The sequence below is a fragment of the Helianthus annuus genome, chromosome 16 (assembly GCF_002127325.2).
Source record: "Helianthus annuus cultivar XRQ/B chromosome 16, HanXRQr2.0-SUNRISE, whole genome shotgun sequence".
Taxonomy (NCBI): domain Eukaryota; kingdom Viridiplantae; phylum Streptophyta; class Magnoliopsida; order Asterales; family Asteraceae; genus Helianthus; species Helianthus annuus.
In genome coordinates this window covers 38,952,654-38,976,501 of record NC_035448.2, presented here as the reverse complement: position 1 = coordinate 38,976,501, position 23,848 = coordinate 38,952,654, and the positions used below count along the sequence as shown (strand labels likewise).

General features: G+C 39.4%; 1 protein-coding gene across 1 annotated transcript; it reads right to left on the bottom strand.

Moving 5' to 3' along the window:
- Window positions 1–628: 628 nt before the first annotated feature.
- On the bottom strand, window positions 629–3,482 carry LOC110920365 (protein NRT1/ PTR FAMILY 4.5-like). The gene is made up of 6 exons (XM_022164576.2): window positions 3,420–3,482; window positions 3,246–3,324; window positions 2,914–3,131; window positions 2,349–2,786; window positions 1,748–1,872; window positions 629–1,667 (listed from the first exon to the last, which is right to left on the bottom strand). Exons 1-6 carry the CDS (start codon window positions 3,420–3,422, stop codon window positions 785–787), a joined length of 1,746 nt encoding a protein of 581 aa, XP_022020268.1. The 5' UTR covers window positions 3,423–3,482; the 3' UTR covers window positions 629–784.
- Between the last annotated feature and the right edge of the window lie 20,366 nt (window positions 3,483–23,848).

Sequence of the window (23,848 nt, the reverse complement as noted above, 5' to 3'; positions counted from 1 at the left end):
TTGAAGAGCCAAAAAGATCCAGTTTTTTATTTATTTATTTCAGATGCTTTTGCCGCAAAAGGTGTTGGATCTGATGGGATTCTGAGTTCCTGATCAATACAGGTATGCTTTTGTCTTTATTATTCAAAATTTCAAATTTAGTACTATACAAAAGTGCATTTCTCCATGTTTGTAGCTAGGGGTGCAAACGAGCTAGGCGGCTCGAGAAAAAGCTCGAAACAAGCTGAGCCTTATCGAGCCCGAGCCGAGCTTGAGCCTAAAATAAAGCTCGTTTATTTATGGAGCCCGAGCTCGAGTCTGGCATATGAAGTTCGTCAGGCTCGTCCAACCTTAGTGTAATATTAGTTTTTATTAATATTTAATAGAATTTACCCCTTATTTAAAGTTGTCTAGTAAACAAGCTGAGCCGAGCTTATTTAAACTTGTTTACGAGCCAAGCCCGAACCTAAAAATAAGCTTGTTTGATAAACAAGCTCAAGCCCGAGCTTCACTTATCAAGCTCGCATTCCTAAACAAGTCTATTTTTATATTAATTCTATTTAAATATTAATTAATAGATGATAAACGAGCCGAGCTCGACCTCTCAGTCGAGCTCGGCTCCTTTGCACCCCTTTGTAGCACAACTCAATTCATATCTTCACTAAAATTTCATCATCTTCATAATTTATTTTTTACATGCTTTTATGATACATAGAAAAAAAAATACAGAATTATAGATATTATGAAAAGGGTTACATTATGTTTTCCCACACACTTGTGAACACATATCTAGCATATGAATAACCTACGCAATAGACGTATGAATCTTTCCTTCACTTGTGACATGACCATTGTTACCTCCATCAATTTGCTTCATACCCGTCTTCTTATATTTATACCAAGAGGCACACATCAAATAAACCCCTAAATTCACTATACTTAAACCCGCTAATAACCAATAAAAGTAATTTAACTTATCTCTATTCAAGTTATTACTAGCTAACCACCCGTTACTCACTTTATTAACTACCTCCACCACTATCGAGCTCGTGTAGTATCCAAAAGCCATTGAACACCATGCGATAGCGGTGCCGAGTGACTTCATTCCCGATGAACTCTCTTTGTAGAAAAACTCTAACAGCCCTACCAACGTAAACATATCAGCCAACCCAAAAATAGCGTATTGATAACCTAGCCAGAAAACCGTTAACGGCAGTGGTCCCGGGGAATCAACCATATTATTCTCGACAGCGACTGACTTCCGGTGGGTTTCCACGATTCCCGCTACTGCCATTGAGATGGCGGAGAGAACTAGTCCGACTCCGATCCTTTGGAGGTGTGTGATTCCTGTCGGAATCCCGGTGAACCTTCTCATGACTGGCACGAATATTCGATCGTAAAGTGGGATTAGAATAGACATGAACACGAGTGGAATTACGGGAATTGAGGGACCAGGAACCGTAAAACCGTGGAGGTTCCTGTCCATGGTTGTACTTTGTTGAATGGTGAACGTTTGTAGTTGCGCCAAACATGTGTTCATGAATATAGTGCTTAGTATAATCGGGAACATGCGGATTAATATCTTAGTTTCTTCAACTTGTGTTACTGTACACAGTTTCCATGATTCTGATGACCGCAGTTCAGATGCATCAAGTTCGCTCCTAACAACCGCTGCCCTATCCAGACATCTGACATTAATGTAAGTGTTAGCAGCCACACGATAAAACATAAATAGGAACGTTGGCGTTTGAAAGTTAGAAATACACACCTGAGTTTATCTGTTCTTTGTAGAATATCAGTTGTTACTCCAGATTCTTTGTCATATGTCTCATGCAACTCCTCTGTCATCTCGGGTACTGGTATATTTCGGTTTTTTATTGCCACCACAAATACCTGAATCCGATAATAAGCATCTTGTTAAGAGTTATCTTTAAATGTGAAATTTATTGTTATTTTTTAATGAGTAAATGTCTTTTTCATCCCTAAGGTTTGGCTAGTTTTGCGACTTTCGTCCAAAGGTTTGAAATCTTGCTATTGTCATCCGGCTCGTTAACTCCATCCATTTTTCTCCGTTAATTCAGGGGTATTTTCGTCTTTTTTGTTAACTTAAACGGCAATTCGGTCTTTTGAGTACTTGTACATTATGCTAAATGCTTGTACATAAAGTGAAAAAGACCGAATTGCCCTTTAAGTTAACAAATAGGACGGAAATACCCTCAACTTGACAGAGAAAAATGGATGGGGTTAACGAGGCAGATGGAAATGACAAGATTTCAAACCTTTTGGATCCAGATGCGGAAAACAAACCTTTGGACAAAAGTCGCAAAACTTAGGGAAGAAGATGGCATTTTACTCTTTTTTAATTATACCTGTAGAATTCTAAGGATCGGGCTTCCTTTAGGTACGTAATTCCTATACATGGATTTCCCCATAAGTAGAAAAAGAGCCGATACCAAGACAGCTACAGAACACACACCGAACCCCCAATCCCATCCTTGGTTGGAGCTGATCCACACTAAAAACGTGACACCAAATGCAGCCCCGGTTGTGACGCTAAACATAAGCCAGTTAAAGTAGCTTGCAAGTGATTTTACCCCTTTCGGGTCACTTTCATCATATTGGTCTGCTCCTAGTGAAGGCAGGGCTGCTTTAATTCCACTTGTCCCAAACGCAACCAAATACAAACCCGTGAACAGTATCGCCGCTTGCCCACTTTCTGCTTGCTCACACTGATTTCCTAGGCTAGCGTTACACGGAACCGGCCTTAACTGTTGGAAGCGTGCTTGAACTGCTAGGAGTGCATAACCCTGAGTTTACACATCAGTCATGTCATTTTAAATCCATTAAAAACATATCACATGTAAATGTAGCTGATGTGTTAGGCTATGCAGTCTTGATATTTTACCGAATTAACTACATAATGTGTTAACATACCACAACTTCAAAAGAAGCGAATAGGATGCAAGTCTTGAATCTCGACAAATAGGTGTCAGAAATATACCCTCCAAATAGTGGTAGTAGATATGCAGTGCCCAAGAAGTTTGTAAGTGTCGTGGCTGACTTGGTCAAACTAAAATTCATATAACCGAAGAAGTAAGTCACCAAGCTGACAGACATCGAAAGGAATGCCATATTTTCAAGCCCTACCATAACTGCATTAATCAACACGCACAAATCAGTCAACAACAAACAAAAAATGTTAATGCCCATTAGTTAGTTTCTAACGTTAACATCTGTACTAGGTGTCTAGGTTAAGGTTATAATACCATATACAAACATAGCCGCTCTCGTCCCACCCAGCCTTGTCTGGTGTTTAGGTTGTGTTTTGACATTTCCGCTCATCCCCTGCAAGTTGGCATATAATGGCTTAGTATTGGTGGGACCGTGAGTTATTATTAACGGGTTCTCATGGTTACATAAAAAATGTATCTAAGCATTACCATTTTTATGGAGAGATCTTTTCTGTTGCAGGAACTTCAAACTTGGTGGTGAATATGTGTTACTGGCTTTGGTGAAGGTGAAGGTTGGTCTTATAGTGAAGGAAATTTGTCTTATCGTTCTTCGGAATCAAGTGGAATCTTTAAGGTTTGTCAAATCTCTCTTTCTCCTTCTATTAAACAATATGCTGAGTCAACATCTATGTTTCCTGGTTATTATTTAATGTAATTAGTTATATGCAAGTTGAATAATATGCTGGGTCAACATCGGTTTAACCGAAATGCTGTACATATCGCCTTCATAGATGAGATTTTTTAGTCATTGAGGATGATTGATTGTGCATTATCAACTAACCAGAATTCCAGGTTCAAGGTTACTTCATATCTTGGATTAAATAAATCTGGGTTCAGCGGCAGGTTTGACTTATATAGTTATGTTCTTAAAAATGTGTTTTGTGACTTTGTCTTGTCCCCATGATGATTAGGCCTGTCACTGTGACTCTGCATTTTAATTAATTAATATATTATTTTGAATTTGGAATGTGTGTTTGCTGATCAGAGCCCCAACAAAAAGGTCTTCGAATGAATAAGATTAAAATTATAAAATAGATACTTGTTTGGCTCTTTCTTGTGGAGACTAATCATTTATTAAATCATTTAGATTTGCACTAGAAAGGTATTTCTTTCCCAAAGATAAACTTACCAATGGGATTAGTTTTCTTGTATAATACAATAATTCAAGGAGTGGTTTGGGTACAACAAACGGTCAAAAACACCGCACAGGCTAACTATTTTTTTAGAATCTGATACAGACAACATACTGAATTACTGATCATTAGTGACTCGTTGCTAAGCCTGGCAGATAGTCGGGTTGGGTGGCGGGTCAAAACGAGTTGTGAGAAAAAATGAATTCGGGTCAAAATGGGCAGTTTTTAAGAAATATAAATTTGGGTACTGGTCAAAACAGGTTGTAAGCAAAATAGTTTGGGTTATAGTTGTCATTAGTGGCTATAGCGCGCTATGTAGCAATGTGCCCATATGGCACTATAGGGGATTTAGCGACAAATAGCGAGGTTCTGTAATTTTCTTTAATAATTATAAATAGCAATTCCCATTAGGGTTTTTTTTTGTTTCACGATTGAAAAAAGAAGCTGTCAATGCTTCACGTCTTCGCCTCTCGTCTTCCACTCTTTTGACTCTTTTGTCGGTTCCTCCTCTCATATTCCTCATCTCCTTTGCAGGATACCTTAGGTTTTGTCTTCCTTGGTTCCTCATCTTCTTTGATTCCATGAACTCTGTATTTTCCTCATCTTCATTGCTCGTGAGTTCTTTTATGATCTATGAACTCTTTTATGATTTATGAACTCTGTTAAGTGTTAGATAGAATGGTGGTAGAAAGGAAGCTAATCCGGGGTGGACTTATGGGACTTTGGTAGAAGGAACCAAAAACTAAGTGAGATGCAATTTCTATTTTTCTATTTGTTTCGAGAGGCGGATTACAAGGCACAAGCATCACCTTGCTTGGAATTCCTTGGATGTGGTGAAATGTACCAAAGTTCCCATTGAAGTGAAAATTTTATTCAAAGAACGAACAGTTTGAGAAGAAGAAATGTGCAGGAGAAATGATGAATAGCATACCATATGTTGACAATGTGGTCGATTTAGAGGAAGAGGAAATCTCGGGCAATAGTAGTGAACTTCAATCAAAGGGAAAGTGGCCCATTTCATCCACTAGTTCAACGGCTAATGTTTTTAATAAAAAAGCAAAGGGCCCATTAGATGTAATGTTCAAGCCATTGGGAAAGAAGGGGGGGGGGGTTAATTGGTAGTGTAAGACATAACTAAGTCCAAAAGAAGCTAAGACTTGACGGGGTGCAAAAGTTTGCCCACTGGATATGAAGGTCTTTCTTTCAATGCGGTGAAGTACGATAGTTTGGGGCTCGCACTTGAAGCGATTGGTTGATATGGTTGCGGCATGAAACCTTGTAGTTATCATGGGGTTCTTGTTTTGATGTTGAAGCTAGAGATGGAACACACGGAAAACATTTTGCAAGATAATGAGGTTGAGAAGTCAACCTATGGGTGTTCTTTGATGACGGATGGATAGAGGGATAAAAAAGGAAGGGTGTCCATTGAGTCGGTCGACACCTCTAGCTACTCTCACACAAGTAACCAGTTAACCTTTTTGGTTTTGTTAACTGTTACTAAATGTGAAAAACTTATAACTTTTAAATTCTCTCGTAGGTGAGAAGATCTTCAAATTATTTGACCAATTCATCGAGAAGGTTGGGTCGGGTGATGTCATTTAAATTGTGACGTATAGCGCAAGTAATAATGTTAGTGCCGATAAGTTTATAACAAACTACTAGTTTATTTTTAAGATTTCTAAATCCCCAAACTTTTATTTTCCATTGATAGGCAAACTTGTGGAAGAAAAATATTCATGCATATATTGGACTCCTTGCGTGGCCCATTGCATTGACTTGATGTTTGAAGACACCTTTCAATTGTCCCATTTAAAAAGAATTCTTGAAAGGGTAATTGTAGTCAACACATACATATACAACCGCACATTGCTACTAAACATGATAAGAGAGTTCACCTACAAAAAGACATGGTTAGGCGCGAGACCCGATTTGTCGCCACTTTCATTACTCTCAATTGTTTCAAAGCAAATAAGTGTAAGAAGGTAAAAGACTTGATTGATTATTACTGAAGGAGTAGGTTACAATATATAGGGATTACGGGTAACCCTAGAAACCTAAGTAAGCCCGTGGGCCCATAATCTAATACTCCCCCGCAGTCGTAGCGGATGGAACTAGAAGCTTAGACTGAATACAAAAACAATAATAAACCCTAAAAAACTGTTTTCGATTTCGGCCAAAATTTCATAATCTTGCAATCTTCAATCCATAATCTTTGATACATAGTTTTGAATGACCTCGTAATCCTATAAGAGACAACCAATACGGCAGTGCAGCGGCGGCTGGTAGCGGCGCGGCGGCGGATCGTAATCCTGCAGGCGGCGCGGCGAAGACCGTAGTCTAATGAGCGGCGGCGGCACGGCGGCAAGGGGCGGCTTGACGGAGATGCGAAATCAATAGGATGAGCCGTAGCATCATCTGTGTGGTAAGAGACCGTAAGAAGACCGGTGAACTAGAACCGAAGAGGAAGCTTTATTTGAACACAAAACTGGGAAAAAAACCGGAAACGGAAAACGAACAAAGACCGGACAGGGCGGCAGTGGTGGCACGCCGCCCTGTCTAGGGTTTTTCTCAAGTGGTGATGGCTAGGGTTTGTATATTTGTGCGTGGCGCGGCATAAACGGTATAGAGCCTAGGCTGGCTCTGATACCATGTAAGAAGGTAAAAGACTTGATTGATTATTACTGAAGGAGTAGGTTACAATATATAGGTATTACGAGTAACCCTAGAAACCTAAGTAAGCCCGTGGGCCCATAATCTAATAATAAGAACTTAAATGTCCATTTTCGAAGAATGGAACAAAATCAAGTTCTCAAGGGAGGCGAGAAGTAAACAAACAACCAATGCTATATTGTTGCCTTGCTTTTGGAACAATGTAAATATTGCTGTGAAAGTTGGCTATCCATTGTTAGGAATGCTCCGTTTAGTTGACGGAGAAAGAACGCCTCCTATGGGTTTATATTTATGAGGCTATGGATTGGGCAAATTAGATGATTGTTGCCTCTTTCAAGAACAAATAAGAAAAGTATCAATACATATGCAAGGTGGAATTGTCAATTACATCAACCTTTGCATGCAATGGGACATTACTTGAATCCAAGTTTTTATTTTCCACCGCAAGCTTTGCTCTTATTTTCTTTGCCATCGGATTTCCAAACATTCCTTCAGCACTTGGATATAACCAGAGCTTAGAGTGAATCTTCATTTGCTCTACTTCGATCAATGCCAACTTACTAATTAATGCATGGCATTGACCCATTTATCACCTCATCATCATCCTCCACTTTTGGATTCTTGTAGTAAAAACTCAGATTCAAGTAATGTCCCACTGCATGCAAAGGTCAAAGGTCGATGTAATACAATATTGGTTGCTTGCTTACCTCCCGCCTCCCTTTGAGAACTTACTTTTGTTCCACTCTTCAGAAGTGGACATTTTTTAAGTCTTTATTTGCTTTGGAACAATTGAGGGTGATGAAAGCAGTGGCAAATCGGGTCTTCGTGAGCCTAACCGTGTCTTTTTGCCCTCTCATCATGTTGAGTAGCAATGTGCGGTTGTATATGTATGTGTTCACCCACAATTGCCTTTGCAAGAGTTCTTTTTTTAAATGGGACAATTTAAAGATGTCTTCAAATATTAAATCAATGCAACGGGCCGCTCAAAGAGTTTAATATATGCGTGGATATTTTTCTTACATAAGTTTGCCTATCAATGGAAAATAAATGTTAGGGGATTTAGAAATCTTAAAACAATAAATTTATAGTTTGTAATCTTACTAGCATAAACATTATTACTTGCGTTAGCAGTCACACTTTGAATTATATATCATCCGGCCTAACCTTCTTGATGAATTGGTCAAACAATTTGAACATGTTCTCCCTTTGTGAGATTTTAAAAGTTGGTAAGTTTTTCACATTTAGTAGCAATTAACAAAACAAAAAAGGTTAACTGTGTACTTGTGTGAGAATAGCTAGAAGCGTTGGCCGACTTAATGAACATAGTTCCTCGAGGGTGTTTAATATGAAGTTCATTAAAACCCTTCTTTTCTGATCTCTCCATCCATCAGCCATCAAAGAACACCCATAGGTTGATTTCTCAACCTCATTATCTTGCAAAATGTTTATGGTATGTTCCATCTCTAGCATCATTGGTACACTTACCTCATGATAGTTAGGGGGTTTCATACCCCAACCATATCAACCAATCGCTTAAAGTGCGGGCCCAAACTATCATACTTCACCGCATTGAAAGGAAGACCTGCATCATACATCCAACGGGAAAACTTTTGCACCACATCAAGTCTTAAATTCTTTTGGACTTCGTTGTGTTTTACACTACCAAGTTCCCCCTTTCTTCCCCAATGGCTTGAACATTGCATCTAATGGGCCTTTTGCTTTTTTTTTTTTTTACTAAAAGCATTAGCCGCCGACGAATGAAAACATGTCTCTTTCCCTTTAATTGAACTTCACTACTATTGCTAGGGATTTCATCTTCTTCTAAGACGACCACATTGTCAAAATGTGGTATGCTATTCATCACTTCTCGTGCACATTTCTTCTTCTCAAATTGTTCTTTGAATAAATTTTCACTTCATTGGGAGCTTTGGTACATCTCGCCACTTCCTGGGAATTCCAAGCAAGGTGATGCTTGTGCCTTGTAATCCCGCCTTTGAAACCAAAAAAAACAAAAAAAAAAAAAAAAAAAAAAAAAACAAAACAAAACAAAAATTGCATCTCATAGAGTTTTGGTATCTTCTACCAACGTGCCGTAAATTCACATCGGATCAGCTTCCTTCTTACTGCCCATTTTATTTAACACTTAACAGAGTTAGGATGAGCATTTCGTACCGTACAAAATCATTTTCGGTATCCACGTTTTGGTTATTTTAGGGTCTGTTCGGTACGGTATCGGTATTTTACCAATTTTTTCCTTCAAATACCGTACCGAACATTTTCAATACCGTTACCCAATTTTGGCGATTTTCAAGATCGGTATTTTCGGTACCTGTACCGAGCTCATCCTCATAATAACAGAGTTCATAAATCATAAAAAGAATACATCTTATCAAGCAGCAATGGAGATGAGGAAAATACATGGTTCATGGAATCAAATAAGACCAAACCTAAGGTACTGAGTAGTGGATATGAGGAAGATGAGAGGAGGAACTGATGAAGAGTGGAAGACGAGAGGAGGCGAAGACGTGAAGCATTGCCCGCTTCTTTTTTCAATCATGAAACAAAAGAACCCCAAATGGGCATCGCTATTTATATTTATAAAAAAAGGGAAATTGGAATCTCACTATAACTATAATAACTGAAAGTTAACTCGGTTAGTTTTTGCTTATGTGGCAAAAGAGTCAAAGTTTTGATGATATGGACCACTTATGTGGCAAATTTTTGATGACGTGGACTTCTTATGTGGGAATGCACGTCAACAAAAACTAACTTGGTTAACTTTTAGTTTGTATGAGATCGCCAAAGGAAATATGTTCGAAGTTGTGACTAGGGGTGTAAACGAGCCGGTCTGAGCCCGACTAGGCTCGAGCTCGGCTTGGTTCGAACCTACTTATTTGAGCTCGAGCTCGGCTTGCGACTAAAACTCAAAGCTCGAGCTCGGCTTGAGCTATTTTGAGAAGAACCTCAAACAAGCTAAAAGCTAGGCTAGATGATTCTAGGTTACTTCATATCTTGGATTTTGTCTTGTTGCCATGATCATTAGGCGTGTAACTGTGACACTGCATTTTAATTAATTTATTATTTTGAATTTGGAATGTATGTTTGCGAATCCGAGCCCCAACAAAAAGGTCCTAGATGAATAAGATCTAAATGATAAAATAGATACTTGTTTGGCTCTTTCTTGTGAAGACTGATTTTTTACTTAATCATTTTAATTTGCACCAAAAAGGTATTTCTTTCCCAAAAATAAAGTTACCAATGGGATTAGTTCTCTTGTATAATCCAATATTTCATGGGGCGGTTGGGCTACTATGGACGGTCAAAAACGCCACACAGGCCAACAATTTTTAGATCCCAATATAAGGACAGCATACCGATCATTAGCGACTCATCGGGTTGGGCGGCGGGTCAAAACGGGTTGTGAGAAAAATGAATTCGGGTCAAAATGGACAATTTTAAAAGTATAAATTTGGGTTTGGGTCAAAACAGGTTTTAAGAAAAATTAGTTTGGGTCAATTGAACTTTGTAAATATGTATTAGATTGTGATGATGTCCTTAGGGTTACATAAGAGGTCTTTATATAGAACACCATATTACATATTAGTCTCTATACTATTATTACTTAGTCTAGTAGGGTCATAGTTGTCAAGAAAGCCTATAGCGCCCATATGGCGCTATAAGGGGTTTAGCCACATATAACGAGGTTCTGTATTTTATTTTATATATTTTTAGATATAAATAGCGATGCCCACTAGGCTTTTTTGTTTCACTATTGAAAAAAGAAGCGAGAAGTGCTTCACGTCATCGCCTCCTCTCGTCTTCCACTTTTCGTCGGTTCCTCCTCTCGTCTTCCTCAACTCCACTGCTTGATACCTCAAGTTTGGTCTCCCTCGGTTCCTCATCTTCTTTGATTCCATGAACTCTCTATTTTCCTCATCTCCATCGTTGGATAACTTATTTTCCTGATACTTTTATGATTTATGAACTCTGTTAAAGTGTTAAACAAAATGGGTAGTAGAAAGGAAGTTGATACGGGGTGGACGTATGGGACTTTGGTAGAAGGAACCAAAACTCAGTGAGATGCAATTTCTATATTTTTGTGTTGTTTCAAGAGACGGGATTACAAGGCATAAGCATCACCTTGCTTGAGATTCCCCGGATGCGGAGAGATGTACCAAAGTTCCCACCAAAGTGAAAAGTTTATTCAAAGAACAATTTAAGAAGAAACGTTCACGAGAAGTGATGATTAGCATACCACATTTTGACAATGTGGTTGATTTAGAAGAAGATGAAATCCCTAGTAATAGTAGTGAAATTCAATTAAAGGGAAAGAGGCCCGTTAGATGCAATGTTCAAGCCATCGGGCATATCTGGGGGGGGGGGGGGGGATTAGTTAGTAGTGTAGAAGACAACGAACTCCAAAAGAAAAGAAGCTAAGACTTGATGCAGTGCAAAAGTGTTGGGATTGAACCCTATCAGAGGAACAAATAATTAAAGCCAAAACTGGATCAGGGCAGTGGATCCAGAATAAGCAGATGTTATGTATTCAAATCTCTTCCCTTGAAAGTGATTACAACATCTGATGACCTCCAATCTACTGATCGTTACAACTGCTGACCTACAACTGCTGATCAAGTCAAAGACTGATGAAGACTGAAGCCCTGCTGTTCAATCTACTGCTATGAGTCAAGCTCTGCTGGATATGTCAAGTACTGCTGGGTTCACATCAGTGGAAGGTTTCAGCAGTGGTTTAGTTTATTTCATGTAATGTATTGTAATCAGTGTTTAGCATAGCAGTACTTGTATAGATCAGATGGTAGAGTTTGTTAGGAGGTTAGATGTCACTTTCATGGTGACGTCAGCAAAGATGCCACAGTGGTTTGTCCGTGCCTATAACTAGAACAGTACCCTGTACTGTTCTATTAGCTCTTCACCATCTTTCTTCCTGTACGAACAAATCACTGTGAGCTCAGGCTGAGGGGGAGTTTGTTACATACATGCAATTGTAATCGTTGATGAAATAAATTCAATCATTCGGTTCTTTGTTGAAAATGTGTGTTGAAAGCAATTCCCCTGTTTGATTGTGTAAAGCTTGTTTCCATATTATATTCCGTTGCACTACTTTTTCATTGTTCATCTTAATTTCAAACATAAAACACAATCAAAACCAAACTCAGATCCTAACAAAAAGTTTACCTGTTGGATGTATGATGTGGATATTCCTTTCAATGCGGTGAAGTACGATTTTGGGGCCCACACTTGAAGCGATTGGTCGATACACTTGCTGTTTGAGACCCCCTCGCTATCATGAGGTACGTGTTTCGATGTTGAAGCTAGAGGCGGACCATACCAAAAAAAAGTTTGCAAGATATTGAGGTTGATAAGTCAACCTATGGGTTTTCTTTGATGGCCGATGGATGAAGGGGTCAGAAAGGAATGATGTTAATCAACTTCGTAGTAAACACTCCTTGATGAAGTATGTTTATGAATGTTAGCTATTCTCACATAGGTAACGAGTTAACTTTTTTGGTAGATGAAAAACTTACTAACTTTTGAAATCTCTCGTAGATGAGAACATGTTCGAATTGTTTGACAGATTCATCAAGAATGTTGGCCTGGATGATATCATTTAAATTGTGACGGATAGCGCTAGTAATAATGTTAGTGCCGGTAAGTATATAACAAACTACTAATTTATTATTTTAAGAATATTAAATCCCCAAACACTTATTTTCCGTTAACAGACAAAGAAAACCCATGAGGTGATAAACGGGTTAATGTCATGCATTAGTAAGTTGGCATTGACCGAAGAAGAGCAGATGTTGAAGTGCTGATGGGATTTATGGAAATCCGATGGCAAAGAAAATGATTGCAAAACTTGTGCTTGATATACTATATATATTAGATATAATGTTGAGAAATTTTTAACTTTCTTTTTGCTTATTTTGTTATTACATTAGTGTGATCGATGCTCTACGAAGCATTGGCACTGACAAAGAATTTGTGATCAAGGTGCTTAGTTTAACGTGTAGCTCATCGGGGTACGAATGTAATTGGAGCGTATTTGAACATGTAAGAGGTTCTGTTTAATGTTTAGCTCAACTATCATTCGCCTCTGATTGGGTAAGAGACTTTGAATCATTAAGTGCTGAAACAGTACGCCGATGTGGTAGTAGTTGGTGGTGGGCTAAGGAGGTGGTGCGTGAGTGGTCGGGTGAGGGCTATGAACACAGGTGAAGGGATAAATGGGTAAAATTTTAATTATGCATTGTTTTGAAACTTAATGGGTAAGATGTTTGCTGCCTGATTCAGAGGTGTCATTCTATTGAACCTAACACACTTAATGCTGACTTATTAAGATCTAGCCTCTTCCCTTAATAACTGTTATTTAAATTAAATATTACATAGATTGTTTCTTTCATGTTCAAATATGCTCCAATTGTGTTCGCACCCCGACGAGCTACATGTTAAACTAAGCACCTTAATTGCAATTTTTTGGTGTCGTGTCGATTCTTCGTATTGCATCCACCACACTGCTAATTTAATAACAAATAAACAATAGTAAGTTGAACATTCTTAAACATTATATTTAAAAAATGTATATAAAAAAGAGCTCAAGTTTTGTTCTCATTTTCTTTGCCACCGTATTTCAAAAGAAAAAAAAAAAAAAACCCTTGAGCACTTCAATATAACGGGAGCTCATATTGAATCTTCATTTGCTCTTCTTCGGTCAATATCACTTACTAATGCATGACATTAACCCATTTATCACCTCATCATCCTGTACTTCTGGATAATTGTAGTAGAAACTCGGATTCAAGTAATGTCCCGCTGCATGCAAAGGTTGATGTAACTAACAAGTCAACCTTGTATCAATTATTTTAAAATGTGTTGCTACTTTTCCTCTTTATTCTTGAAAAAAGGCATCAATCATTTCCTTTGCCCTATCCATACCCTCATAAATATAACCCATAGGAGGCTTTCTTTCTCCATCAACTAAGTCGAGCATTCCTAACAACAAATAACCAACTTTCATAGCAATATTTATATTGTTTCAAAAGAAAGGCAACAATACAGTATTGGTTCATTTGGTTGTTCGCTTACCTTCTGCTTCCCTTGAGAACTTGCTTTGTTCCACTCTTCAGAAGTGAACATCTTTTTTAAAGTTATTTTTATTTGCTTTTAAACAATTGAGGGTGAGGAAAATGGTGGCAAATCAGGTCTTTGCGGGCCTAACCATGTCTTTTTTTTTTTTCCAGTGAACTCTCTGATTATGTTTAGTAGTAATGTGCGGTTGTATATGTATGGTTCTGAAGGAGACGGTGGTTCGGTGTTGTAAGTGACGAGTGTGAACAAACCGATCAAGGGGGTGATTGTTGGATTAATCGGTTCGTTTACGGGTCACGGGTCGGCACAATATCGGGTCATGGGTCCAACATATGGATTCCGGGTCATCAAACGGGCAGTCGACTCGGTCTTGGTCAAATATATTCGTTGCAAGTTTTGAGCACACATGATCGAAAATAGGGCTGCAGTTTGTTGCTGATTTCATGGAGACGTGGAGCTTCTTTTAATAATTTTGCACATGCATTTTATTTGTTTTCTTCGTTATAAATAGGATAGGATACTGTTCATTTTTTATACCCTTCCTTTAATTATCGAATAAGCAGCAAGTTTTCATTCCTTTTCTTCATACATGTTTCACAAACAATTTGTGAGTGTTGTGTGATTAGTGGGGCCTGAACCAACATTTAGTATCAACGCCTCGCTTTTATAACTTTCCGTATTTAGAAAGCTTGTTTTGTATTTCTATTTTCGGAAACTTGTAATCTCTTGTTGTTCTATTTCGTTTCAAACCATTGTAATCTGATCGTAATAAAATTGATCAATCATTAAGAATTATACGTGGTTATTATTCATAATTGTTTATACGTTTAAACTAACATACACGCTCGATACATATTTAGTTTATGAACAAATGATTGTAATTACGAATTTTATACGCTTTACGCTTGCAAATACTGGATTTTATATTCGTAATACTTAATCCATACTCGTATACATGTTTACTACTCGATATCATGTTAAATATACAAGATCTAACCTAAAACACACTAAATACCAAAGTTAAGGGGGCCAAAGTTGAAAAAATGAAAGTTTGTGCGATGAACACAAGTCGCGACATGCGCACCAAGACCACCTCAGCCTCCGCGACCCGCGACAAAGGTAGATCCGCAGCCAACCCAGATCTGTATGCGCATTGGTGCATTTTTGGCTCCATTCTCCCAACCAACTTCATTTAATTCACTCTTTAACACTAACCCTAATATCCCCACTATAAATACACCATATCCCACTCTCTTTTTCACTTTCCTAACCTTCTAAACACTCTCAAATCACCTCTAAATCTCTCTAAAATATCCAGAATCTGAGCAGAAAGTTTAAGGGTTTCAAAGTGAGTTCTAGCTCACTTCCTCATCTATTTCTTCTTGTTTCTTCTTCCATATCACTTGGATAACCTCTAGGAAGGTTTTCACAAGATTACCATGGTAATCTAAGGTGAAACCTCACCACATTTGAGGTCCAAAGTGGGTGTTATTTTCTGTTTTGAACATTCTTCTTGTAACTTCATTTTCTTTGATAAAACTTGCTGGAATCTTGTATCCACCAAGCTCACAACTTATCCTATAGTTGTGGGTTTGTGTTGAGATGATTACCACCAAGTGATCAGTTCAAAAACTCTTTATTTCCAGTTTATACATATCATAATCCAAGTGATGAAAGCAAACATGATTCATCATCTTTCATATGATGAACTTGTGACTTGTGAAGTGTGAACCATGGGAGCTTGGGCTTTCCAATCTAGTTCCACTCCTTCACTTGTGAACTTGTGTATAAACACTCAGTTGACTTCCTAGTATCAAAGTAACATAGCCCCGCCTAGCCTCTGACACTTAGGATTACCTTTCCATGTCGTGTTGGCTCACCCTGGTTAGGATTTACTTGGTCACTTGAGCATGCATTAGTTAGTTTTTAATTCTTGTTATTCGTGACCCTTCGAATCATCCTTGTGATGATTTGTGTAGTGGTGAATCATACAATGAGATTAATCCTCCATGCTTGACTTACATTATAATCTATGATATCTATGATGGACTTAGTTTTAAGATAATATTACTACTATATAAATATACATATACACATAAACATGGCTGAATTTGTGATGATAATCGGACCATGATTATTTGTCGTAAACTTAGGCTATCATATATACACATCTAAGACTCTTGTTATTGATTCTAATGGGCAAATTGGGACCCATGAAACCACACATAACATAGTGTCATAAACGAGTACTTAGAACTAGATAATACTTTTGTATACAAACTTTTGTACTTTAAATTCCAAATCCGAATCTTTCGTTTAATTCCATTACTCACACACCTTCGTTTACCATTGTAGGGTGACCTCAGTGTTTCATTCTCCAACTAAAAACTCTTGACGGATTTCAAAGGAAGTTTTGCAAAACCGTGAATACACTTGACCCTATTTATGCTTTAACGCACTTTTGGGTGTAACATGTTTTACTTATCAAATACACAATTCACACAAACGTATTCAATCACTCAATCCACCAAACATGCTATTTTATATGCTTAAGTTGTTATGCTAGAATACATACATGCACTCTATTTGTCATTAACTTAGCTAGCCCACCTTAACAAATACAACGCTATAGGAGTAGCACGCCGCCCGTCGGGGTATTGTTAAGATATTATACATAACGGTCTCGTTCACTTTGTGGTGAGGGATGCACTTTATTCTTATGGACACCCGGGTTTGACCTTTAGTTATGCATGCTAGTACAACCTTGTATACGAATTGCCATGTTGGATTTGAGATAAAATTTATACTGATATGTATTTAAACTTGTGTACTCATCAATGCTTTTTTGTTGAACTAAACTTTTAAACATGTTGCAGGTTGATGATGATGAATATGATGAAATCTAGTAGGAGACGACCTTAGAAACTCATAGCGAATTACTAGATTTGTTATCTTATTTTGATTAAACTTGTTGTATTTTGAATTTTCAAATGTTGTACTTTGAATTTCCACGTTGTACTTAACAATTTATGCTATGAAATGAAATCGGTTTTGAATTAATTGTCGTCTCAAGTAGTGTTATGTGTGATGAGCAATCTATTTCGTCTTACTCTGATGTTTCCACCATCGGTTGGGGTGTGACAGATTGGTATCAGAGCCATAACTATAGGGAATTAGGTAGAATTGCCATGATTCGACCTAGTCTATAGCAGGTACCATATTTGACCATTCTTGATACTTGTTTAACTTGTTAGTTCTTCCTATTTTCTTCTATCTCTGCTTTTGTCTTAATATTACAATATGTCATTCCTAAGACATTTACATAATACACGTTGAAGACTTGAAGACACTAGTATTACAAACGAGACGAGTTCACCAAAATAGGCGTGAAACCCACAATTTGGTGAACGACTCTCAATCCGCTTATGCTATTTTTGCACGAAATTACGCCATCAAGTTAGGAGTGAAATCCACATCTTAATGGTAAATTTCCAATTCAAACTCTAGTGGACCCTTGTCAAAGTGTCGGAATTAACTTTCTTGACCCAACGAGTACCAACCACACTTAGGGTATGATGTCGTCAAGTTAGGGGTGAAACCCGCACCTTGTCAACTAGTCCCATTCCTTGATTTTCAATCCCGCCAAAGTTTCAATTTTTCAATCGATTAGGGACGTGTAGTAACTGGAAGGGTAAGATACCGTTAATCGCTTCTCGATGAGAGTATCTTACCTATAGGCCAAAGCACGTTTCCCTAATTTGAAAGGACTTTCGATTCACTTTGGAATTGTCGAAGTTTCTAAACCCGAAACATTCCCATGTTTTATTGAGTCTCTCTTTTATGTTATCTCAATTTCTATGTGTTTTAATACTTGTTACCTCGCTCATTTCAAAACCGATGCACTATTCGCACGTCTCTCGCAATCAAAAATATTAATAATTCTCGTGAACAAACTAAATTTATACTCTTTTATGCAATCATACGAGCTTATACCTTGTTAATACTTGTTAAATCCATGTGAAGAAACGCTAGATAAATGGTCGGAACCGAAATATCTAGGGGGTTTGAATCTGCATAAAAGGGTTAGCTCTCTCTCGGTTGATTCAGTTGCTGCCGAACTTCTTCTTCGGTGGTTCTGCAAAAAAGAGCACCGTTAGCCTCGTCAAGGGGAGAAGAGGGTTCTCTCCTTGACCCGACTCTGGTGTGAGAATAAGTATTGGTAATGGAGAAGAGAAAGTATTTGAGAAGTGAGTGTGATCTGAGTTTATACCTGAACAGTTCTCGTATTTATAACCGGGAGTTTGGGAGGGAAAACCTGTTATTGAAAAGATGACGGAAGATGCTAACGCCGTAGCGGTTATATTTTCCTCCGTTAAGTTCTTTGATCTCACGTTAAGTTGTCTCGATCCGATGTGAATGCACACGGATCGTGGTTTGATCTATGGCTGGGGGATTGCCACGTGGAAAGTGATTAATTGGAGATCATTCCCCAATTGCATGCCTTTGTTGTGGTTTCAGGGATGCCTGTGGTAATGACACGTGTCCAGACGGTTATAACCGTCTGGGTGGTGCACGATCATATTCTTTCTAGAAGATTACTGCTGTAATCTAGTGTGACACCTTACTGTGTGGACACAGATGTATAAATCCCAAGTCTGGGCAAAATAATATCCAAGTTTGGATATTTGGGCGGAAGTATTGATCTTCAGGATTTTAATCCTTTGCTAATGGAAGGAGGCGCAAGGATTTTATGCTTTCCTTTGGGCGCGCGACTATAAATTGTTGATTACTTTCTCCCTTTTGTAAGACCAATGCGCGGCCGCGCAAGGTTACAAGGTTGAAAGGCCAGTTTGTGGTATGGTCTCAAATCCTTTTTATGAGGTTTTTGGGACCTTACCCCTTCAAGTCCCCCCCAGTCTAGTGTTGTACTTATGCAAATAAGTGGAGCACTGGACTTAAGAGAGAGAAATGTTTTTGGGCGCGAAAAAATAAGAAATCTTCTGTGAGAAGATTGAGTTTTGTTGGAAAAGGAAAAAATGTGACTTTGTAATCATGCTCTGACATGTAATGACGTCAACTGGTAGTAAGAGTGGGTATTTTTCTCTTTGGTCTTGAGATTTGTAGTGGCGCTTGTCAGACTTCATTAATGAGGAAATGACCCTGGCTCCTGTAGCGCCGTTTGGATGTGATGTAATTCTGACAGTTAATGATAGGTTTCTCCTTTCTCGAGGTTGAGTTCTCTTTATATATATGTATCTTCGAGATACCTTGTCTCCTAGTTGATTCTTATCAAAAAGGATGAAACGTTCTTACCATACTCGTCTCTTGCTGGATGTTTTTAGGGTGTATGAAGCTGCTGAAGGTCTCGTACTTCTTTCTCGTTCACCGCCGCTCCCTACTATTCCGGTAAAGAATCTGGTCAAACCTGTTTCTCCGGCGGTTGTTGATTCTGACTGCAAGGCTCTTCAGCATACGGATGTTACTGCTGATGCTAGTATTGTGTTGGATGTCGATGGGTTGATGACTCGGTTCCCAATGCTTCAAAAAGGAGAATGCCGGTTAGTGTATCGACGCCGGAAAATTCGTCGGAGTGAGCAGGTGTCTGTTGTTGAGGATGATTCTGGTGCTGGTTAGGTGTTTAACCTTAGGACCAGTTTCCGTCTTTTGTTAATGCTTTTTTGTAAGTTTTTGGTACTGGACAATTTTTTGAAGATCATTGCTATGATCTTGTTAAGTGTTTATGTTACACTTTTTTGATGATGTATATTGTGATATACTTCTGCTCCCGTAGGGTTTAATTCTTGTATGTGTGGATTACAATATGTTGCATGTGTGTAATTACTTTTGGATAGGTAAGGCGAATGAGGGATGGTATTGTGCTCATGTGTGAACGTTTGTCTAAAAGGCACAACAGCTTGCCTGTTTTTAGACTGTTCATGAGGTGTACAATGTTTGACCATATCGTTTTCGCGCGAACGAAAGAAATTACATGCAATTTGTAATAAACAGTGATATAAGTAAAAATGATGTTTGTATTGATAAGAGCGCAAGGCTTGTGATACAAGACATAATAAAGAAATACATTGCCTGTATGTTCTTTCCGCTTTTGTAGACTTGGTTCATATGTAACACCTGCGCAACTGTTGTGCGTTCCAGGTGCGGGGGACTAGGGTCCCATCGATCCTTTTTAGGGTATATGCCCCCTTGCCTAGGACCTCGTTAATGACGTATGGTCCTTCCCACCTTGGCGCTAATTTGCCGGGTTTTTCAGCGTTTGAAGCCTCATTGTCGCGCAAGACAAAATCGCCGGGGACAAAGGTGCAAACACGCACGCGCGCATTGTAATATTTTTCGAGCTTGGATTTGTACCTTGCTTCCGTTATGGCGGCGTTCTCGCGCCTCTCTTCCAGAAGATCCAAATCCATTCTTCGCTCTTGTTCATTGTTCTGTTTTTCCATGGCCAACATGCGCGGTGATGGTAAACCTATCTCAGCTGGAATGACGGCCTCAGACCCATAGACTAGACTGAACGGAGTTTCTCCGGTGCTAGTCTTTGGCATTGTTCGATGCGCCCAGAGGATGCTGGGAAGTTCGTCAACCCACCCTCTGCGCGCTGTCCCAAGTCGCGCTTTTATGCCGTCAACGATTTGTTTGTTTACGCTTTCTACTTGACCGTTCGCTTGAGGATGCGCAACGGAGGCAAAGTTGTGCTCGATCTTCATTTCTTTGAACCATTTTTGAAGATCTTCTGCGGCGAAGTTTGTACCATTGTCGGAAATAATACGCAATGGTAATCCAAATCTGCAAATGATATGTTCCCATATAAATTTGCGGATTACCATTGCTGTTGTTGAGGCCAAAGCTTTAGCTTCCACCCATTTTGTGAAGTAATCTACTGCGACGATGATGAATTTTACTGCACCCGGCGCGTCAGGAAATGGGACAACAAGATCAATGCCCCACTGTTGGAATGGCCAGGTGGAAGTAACGGGAATTAGCGGATTTTTGGGTCGAAGTGTCTTTGGTGCGTGGCGTTGACATGCCTCGCATCTTCTTAATAGATCAACTGCGTCCATGTGCATTCCTGGCCAGTAGTATCCGGCGCTCATTATTTTTGCCACGACCATGCGGGGTCCCGCGTGTATCCCACATAATCCCTCGTGGATTTCTCTGACTAGGTATTGGGCGTCTGTTTTATCAACACAGCGTAGTAATGGGCCCATGAATGATTTTCGATAAAGGACGCCATCCGCCATCTCGTAATTTATTGCTTTGTGTTGTATTTTTCAAGCTTCTGCCTTTCCTTCCGGAAGTTTTCCGTGTTGAAGGTACAAGATGATTGGAGACATCCAGGATGGATCTCCCATTTCTATGACGCTTACTTGCTTGAGATGAATGGAAGGGTTGGATAATACCTCTATGCGTACCTCCTTTGCTAAGTGTTTAAAGCTGGTAGCAGCTAACTTGCTTAGCGTGTCAGCGTGCTTGTTCTCGCTTCTGTTTATGTGATTAACTTTGAATGTTTGAAATTGGCTGATTAACATTCGCGCTTGTTCAAGGTACAACGCCATAGCTTCCCCTTTCGCATCATAACGACCGTTAACTTGTTCGGCTACTAGCTTTGAGTCAACGTTGGCTTCAAGGTTTCTTGCCCCCATTTTGAGTGCTAGACGGAGACCTGCTAAAAATGCTTCGTATTCTGCTTCATTGTTGGTACTTTGGAAATCTAAGCGTATGGCATATGTAAGTTCGTGATTATCCGGACTGACTAATCGGAGGCCTGCTCCTGCTCCATCATCATTGGAAGCACCATCTGTGTGTAAGGTCCAGACTCTATCGTCAAAAACAGGTGTCGGGTTCTGGATTGCCTCACATTCTTGTATTTTATCGATGGGAACTTCAGTGGCGAAGTCTGCTAGAACTTGCCCTTTGATTGCTGGTCTTGGTCTGTAAAAAATGTTGTAGGCTCCCAGCTCAATGGCCCATTTAGATAATCTTCCCGCCACATCAGGTTTTGACAAGATTTGGCCTAAATGATAATTTGTGAGAACTGTGATGACATGGCCTGAGAAGTACCTGCGCAAGCGTCTGGATGCGTGTATTAGTGCTAGAACCAATTTTTCTATCATTGAGTAACGAGTTTCGGGGCCAGTGAGCATTTTGCTGATATAGTAGGTTGGAGTCTGGATATTTTCCCGTTCTACCATTAATACTGCGCCTACTGCTACTTCCGCGGCTGACAGATATAAGATTAACGGTTCTTTTTCTTTTGGTGCGGTTAGTGTTGGCAACTGAATTAAACATTCTTTCATTTGCTTGAATGCTGCTTCTGCTTCAGGCGTCCATTGAAAAAGAGTTTTCTTTCCGCAGTTTCGCAGCGTACTGATAAATGGATAAGATTTTGCCGCATGATTGGCCAAGAATCTGTTCAGAGCTGCTAATCGTCCGGCGAGCCTTTGCATTTCTTTGACTGTTGCAGGTGATGGCATTAGCTGGATGGCCTGCACTTTTTCTGGATTAACCTTAAAGCCGTCTCTTGTAACTATGAAACCTAAAAATTTTCCTTCTTCCATGCCGAAGGATCATTTTGTCGGGTTAAGTTTTAAGTTCACGCTACGTAAGGAATCGAACGTGCGCTGGATATTGTTGAGCATTATCTCCTCTTCATGGCTCATGATGACGAGGTCATCCATGTATACTTCGACAGTTTTGCCAATATCCTCGCTAAAGACTGTGTCCATTAGGCGTTGATAAGTTGCGCCTGCGTTGCGCAAGCTAAACGACATTTTCGTGTAGCAGTAGATGCTTTATCTATGCGGAACGCGGTTTTGTCTTCGTCTTCTTTTTTCATCTGGACCTGGTGATAACCCTTATAACAGTCGAGAAAGCATTTCCATCTGAATGATGCTAGAGAGTCGACTTTTTTGTCTATCTCTGGGAGCGCGTAGCAATCTTTGGGGCATGCTTTGTTTAGGTCCTTGAAGTCGACACACATTCTCCACCCGCCGCTATGTTTTTGTACCATCACTGGGTTGGACACCCATGTATGGTATTTCACTTCGCGCAAGATTCCCGCATTGAGTAACTCTGTCCCTTGCTCGTCCATCGCTTTTGCTTTTTCTTCACTGAAGCTGCGCCTCCCCTGAGCAACAGGTTCTACTGATGGTTTGATGTTTAGACAATGTTGCGCGATGTCGCGTGGAACTCTAGTCATGTCTGCTGGGCACCAGGCAAATATATCTTTGTTGTTAGACAACAACTCTTTCAGTTGTATGCGTGTTGCTGGTGAAATGGCTTGTCCTAGCAGAATGGTCTGCTCTGGGTATTCGTTGTTCAGAACCCATTTCTCTGGTTCGTTTGGTGTTGAAGATTTGACTACCTTTGCTGGTGGTTCATCGTCCACGGACATGACTTCTTTGCTTGAATAGAGAATTGCAACTCCAGTTTCTGTCGGAAATCCACAAGCAGCATGTGGAATGGAAGTGATCATGCTGAATTCTCTTTGTGACCTTCTCCCGAGCAAAACATCATGACGTGATGTTGCTGGCATGACCATGAAATTGACTGTAACTGTTCGTGAATGTTTGCCATCTGATAAAGTCACCGGGAAAGCGATTTGCCCTAATGGGAATACAGCTTCATTACAGAATCCGGTGAGGGGAAAATCGATCGGTTCTAAACATGTTTTATCTTCTGAATCGAGCTGTTTAAAGCACTGTTCGTATATGATGTCCATCGAGCTCCCTGGATCTATGAACATATAGTCCGTTCGGTAATGACCGAAAATACCAATGATAATCACTGGTCGTTCTTCCTGAGGGCCCTCAGGAACAACAGGGAACACGACTTGTTGTTCTCTCCAATGTTGATCATAGTTTCGTTTATTTGGTCTCCGTGACGGACCTCCTTGAACCGTGTGTATTTGTTTCTGATAACTGCTATCTCTGA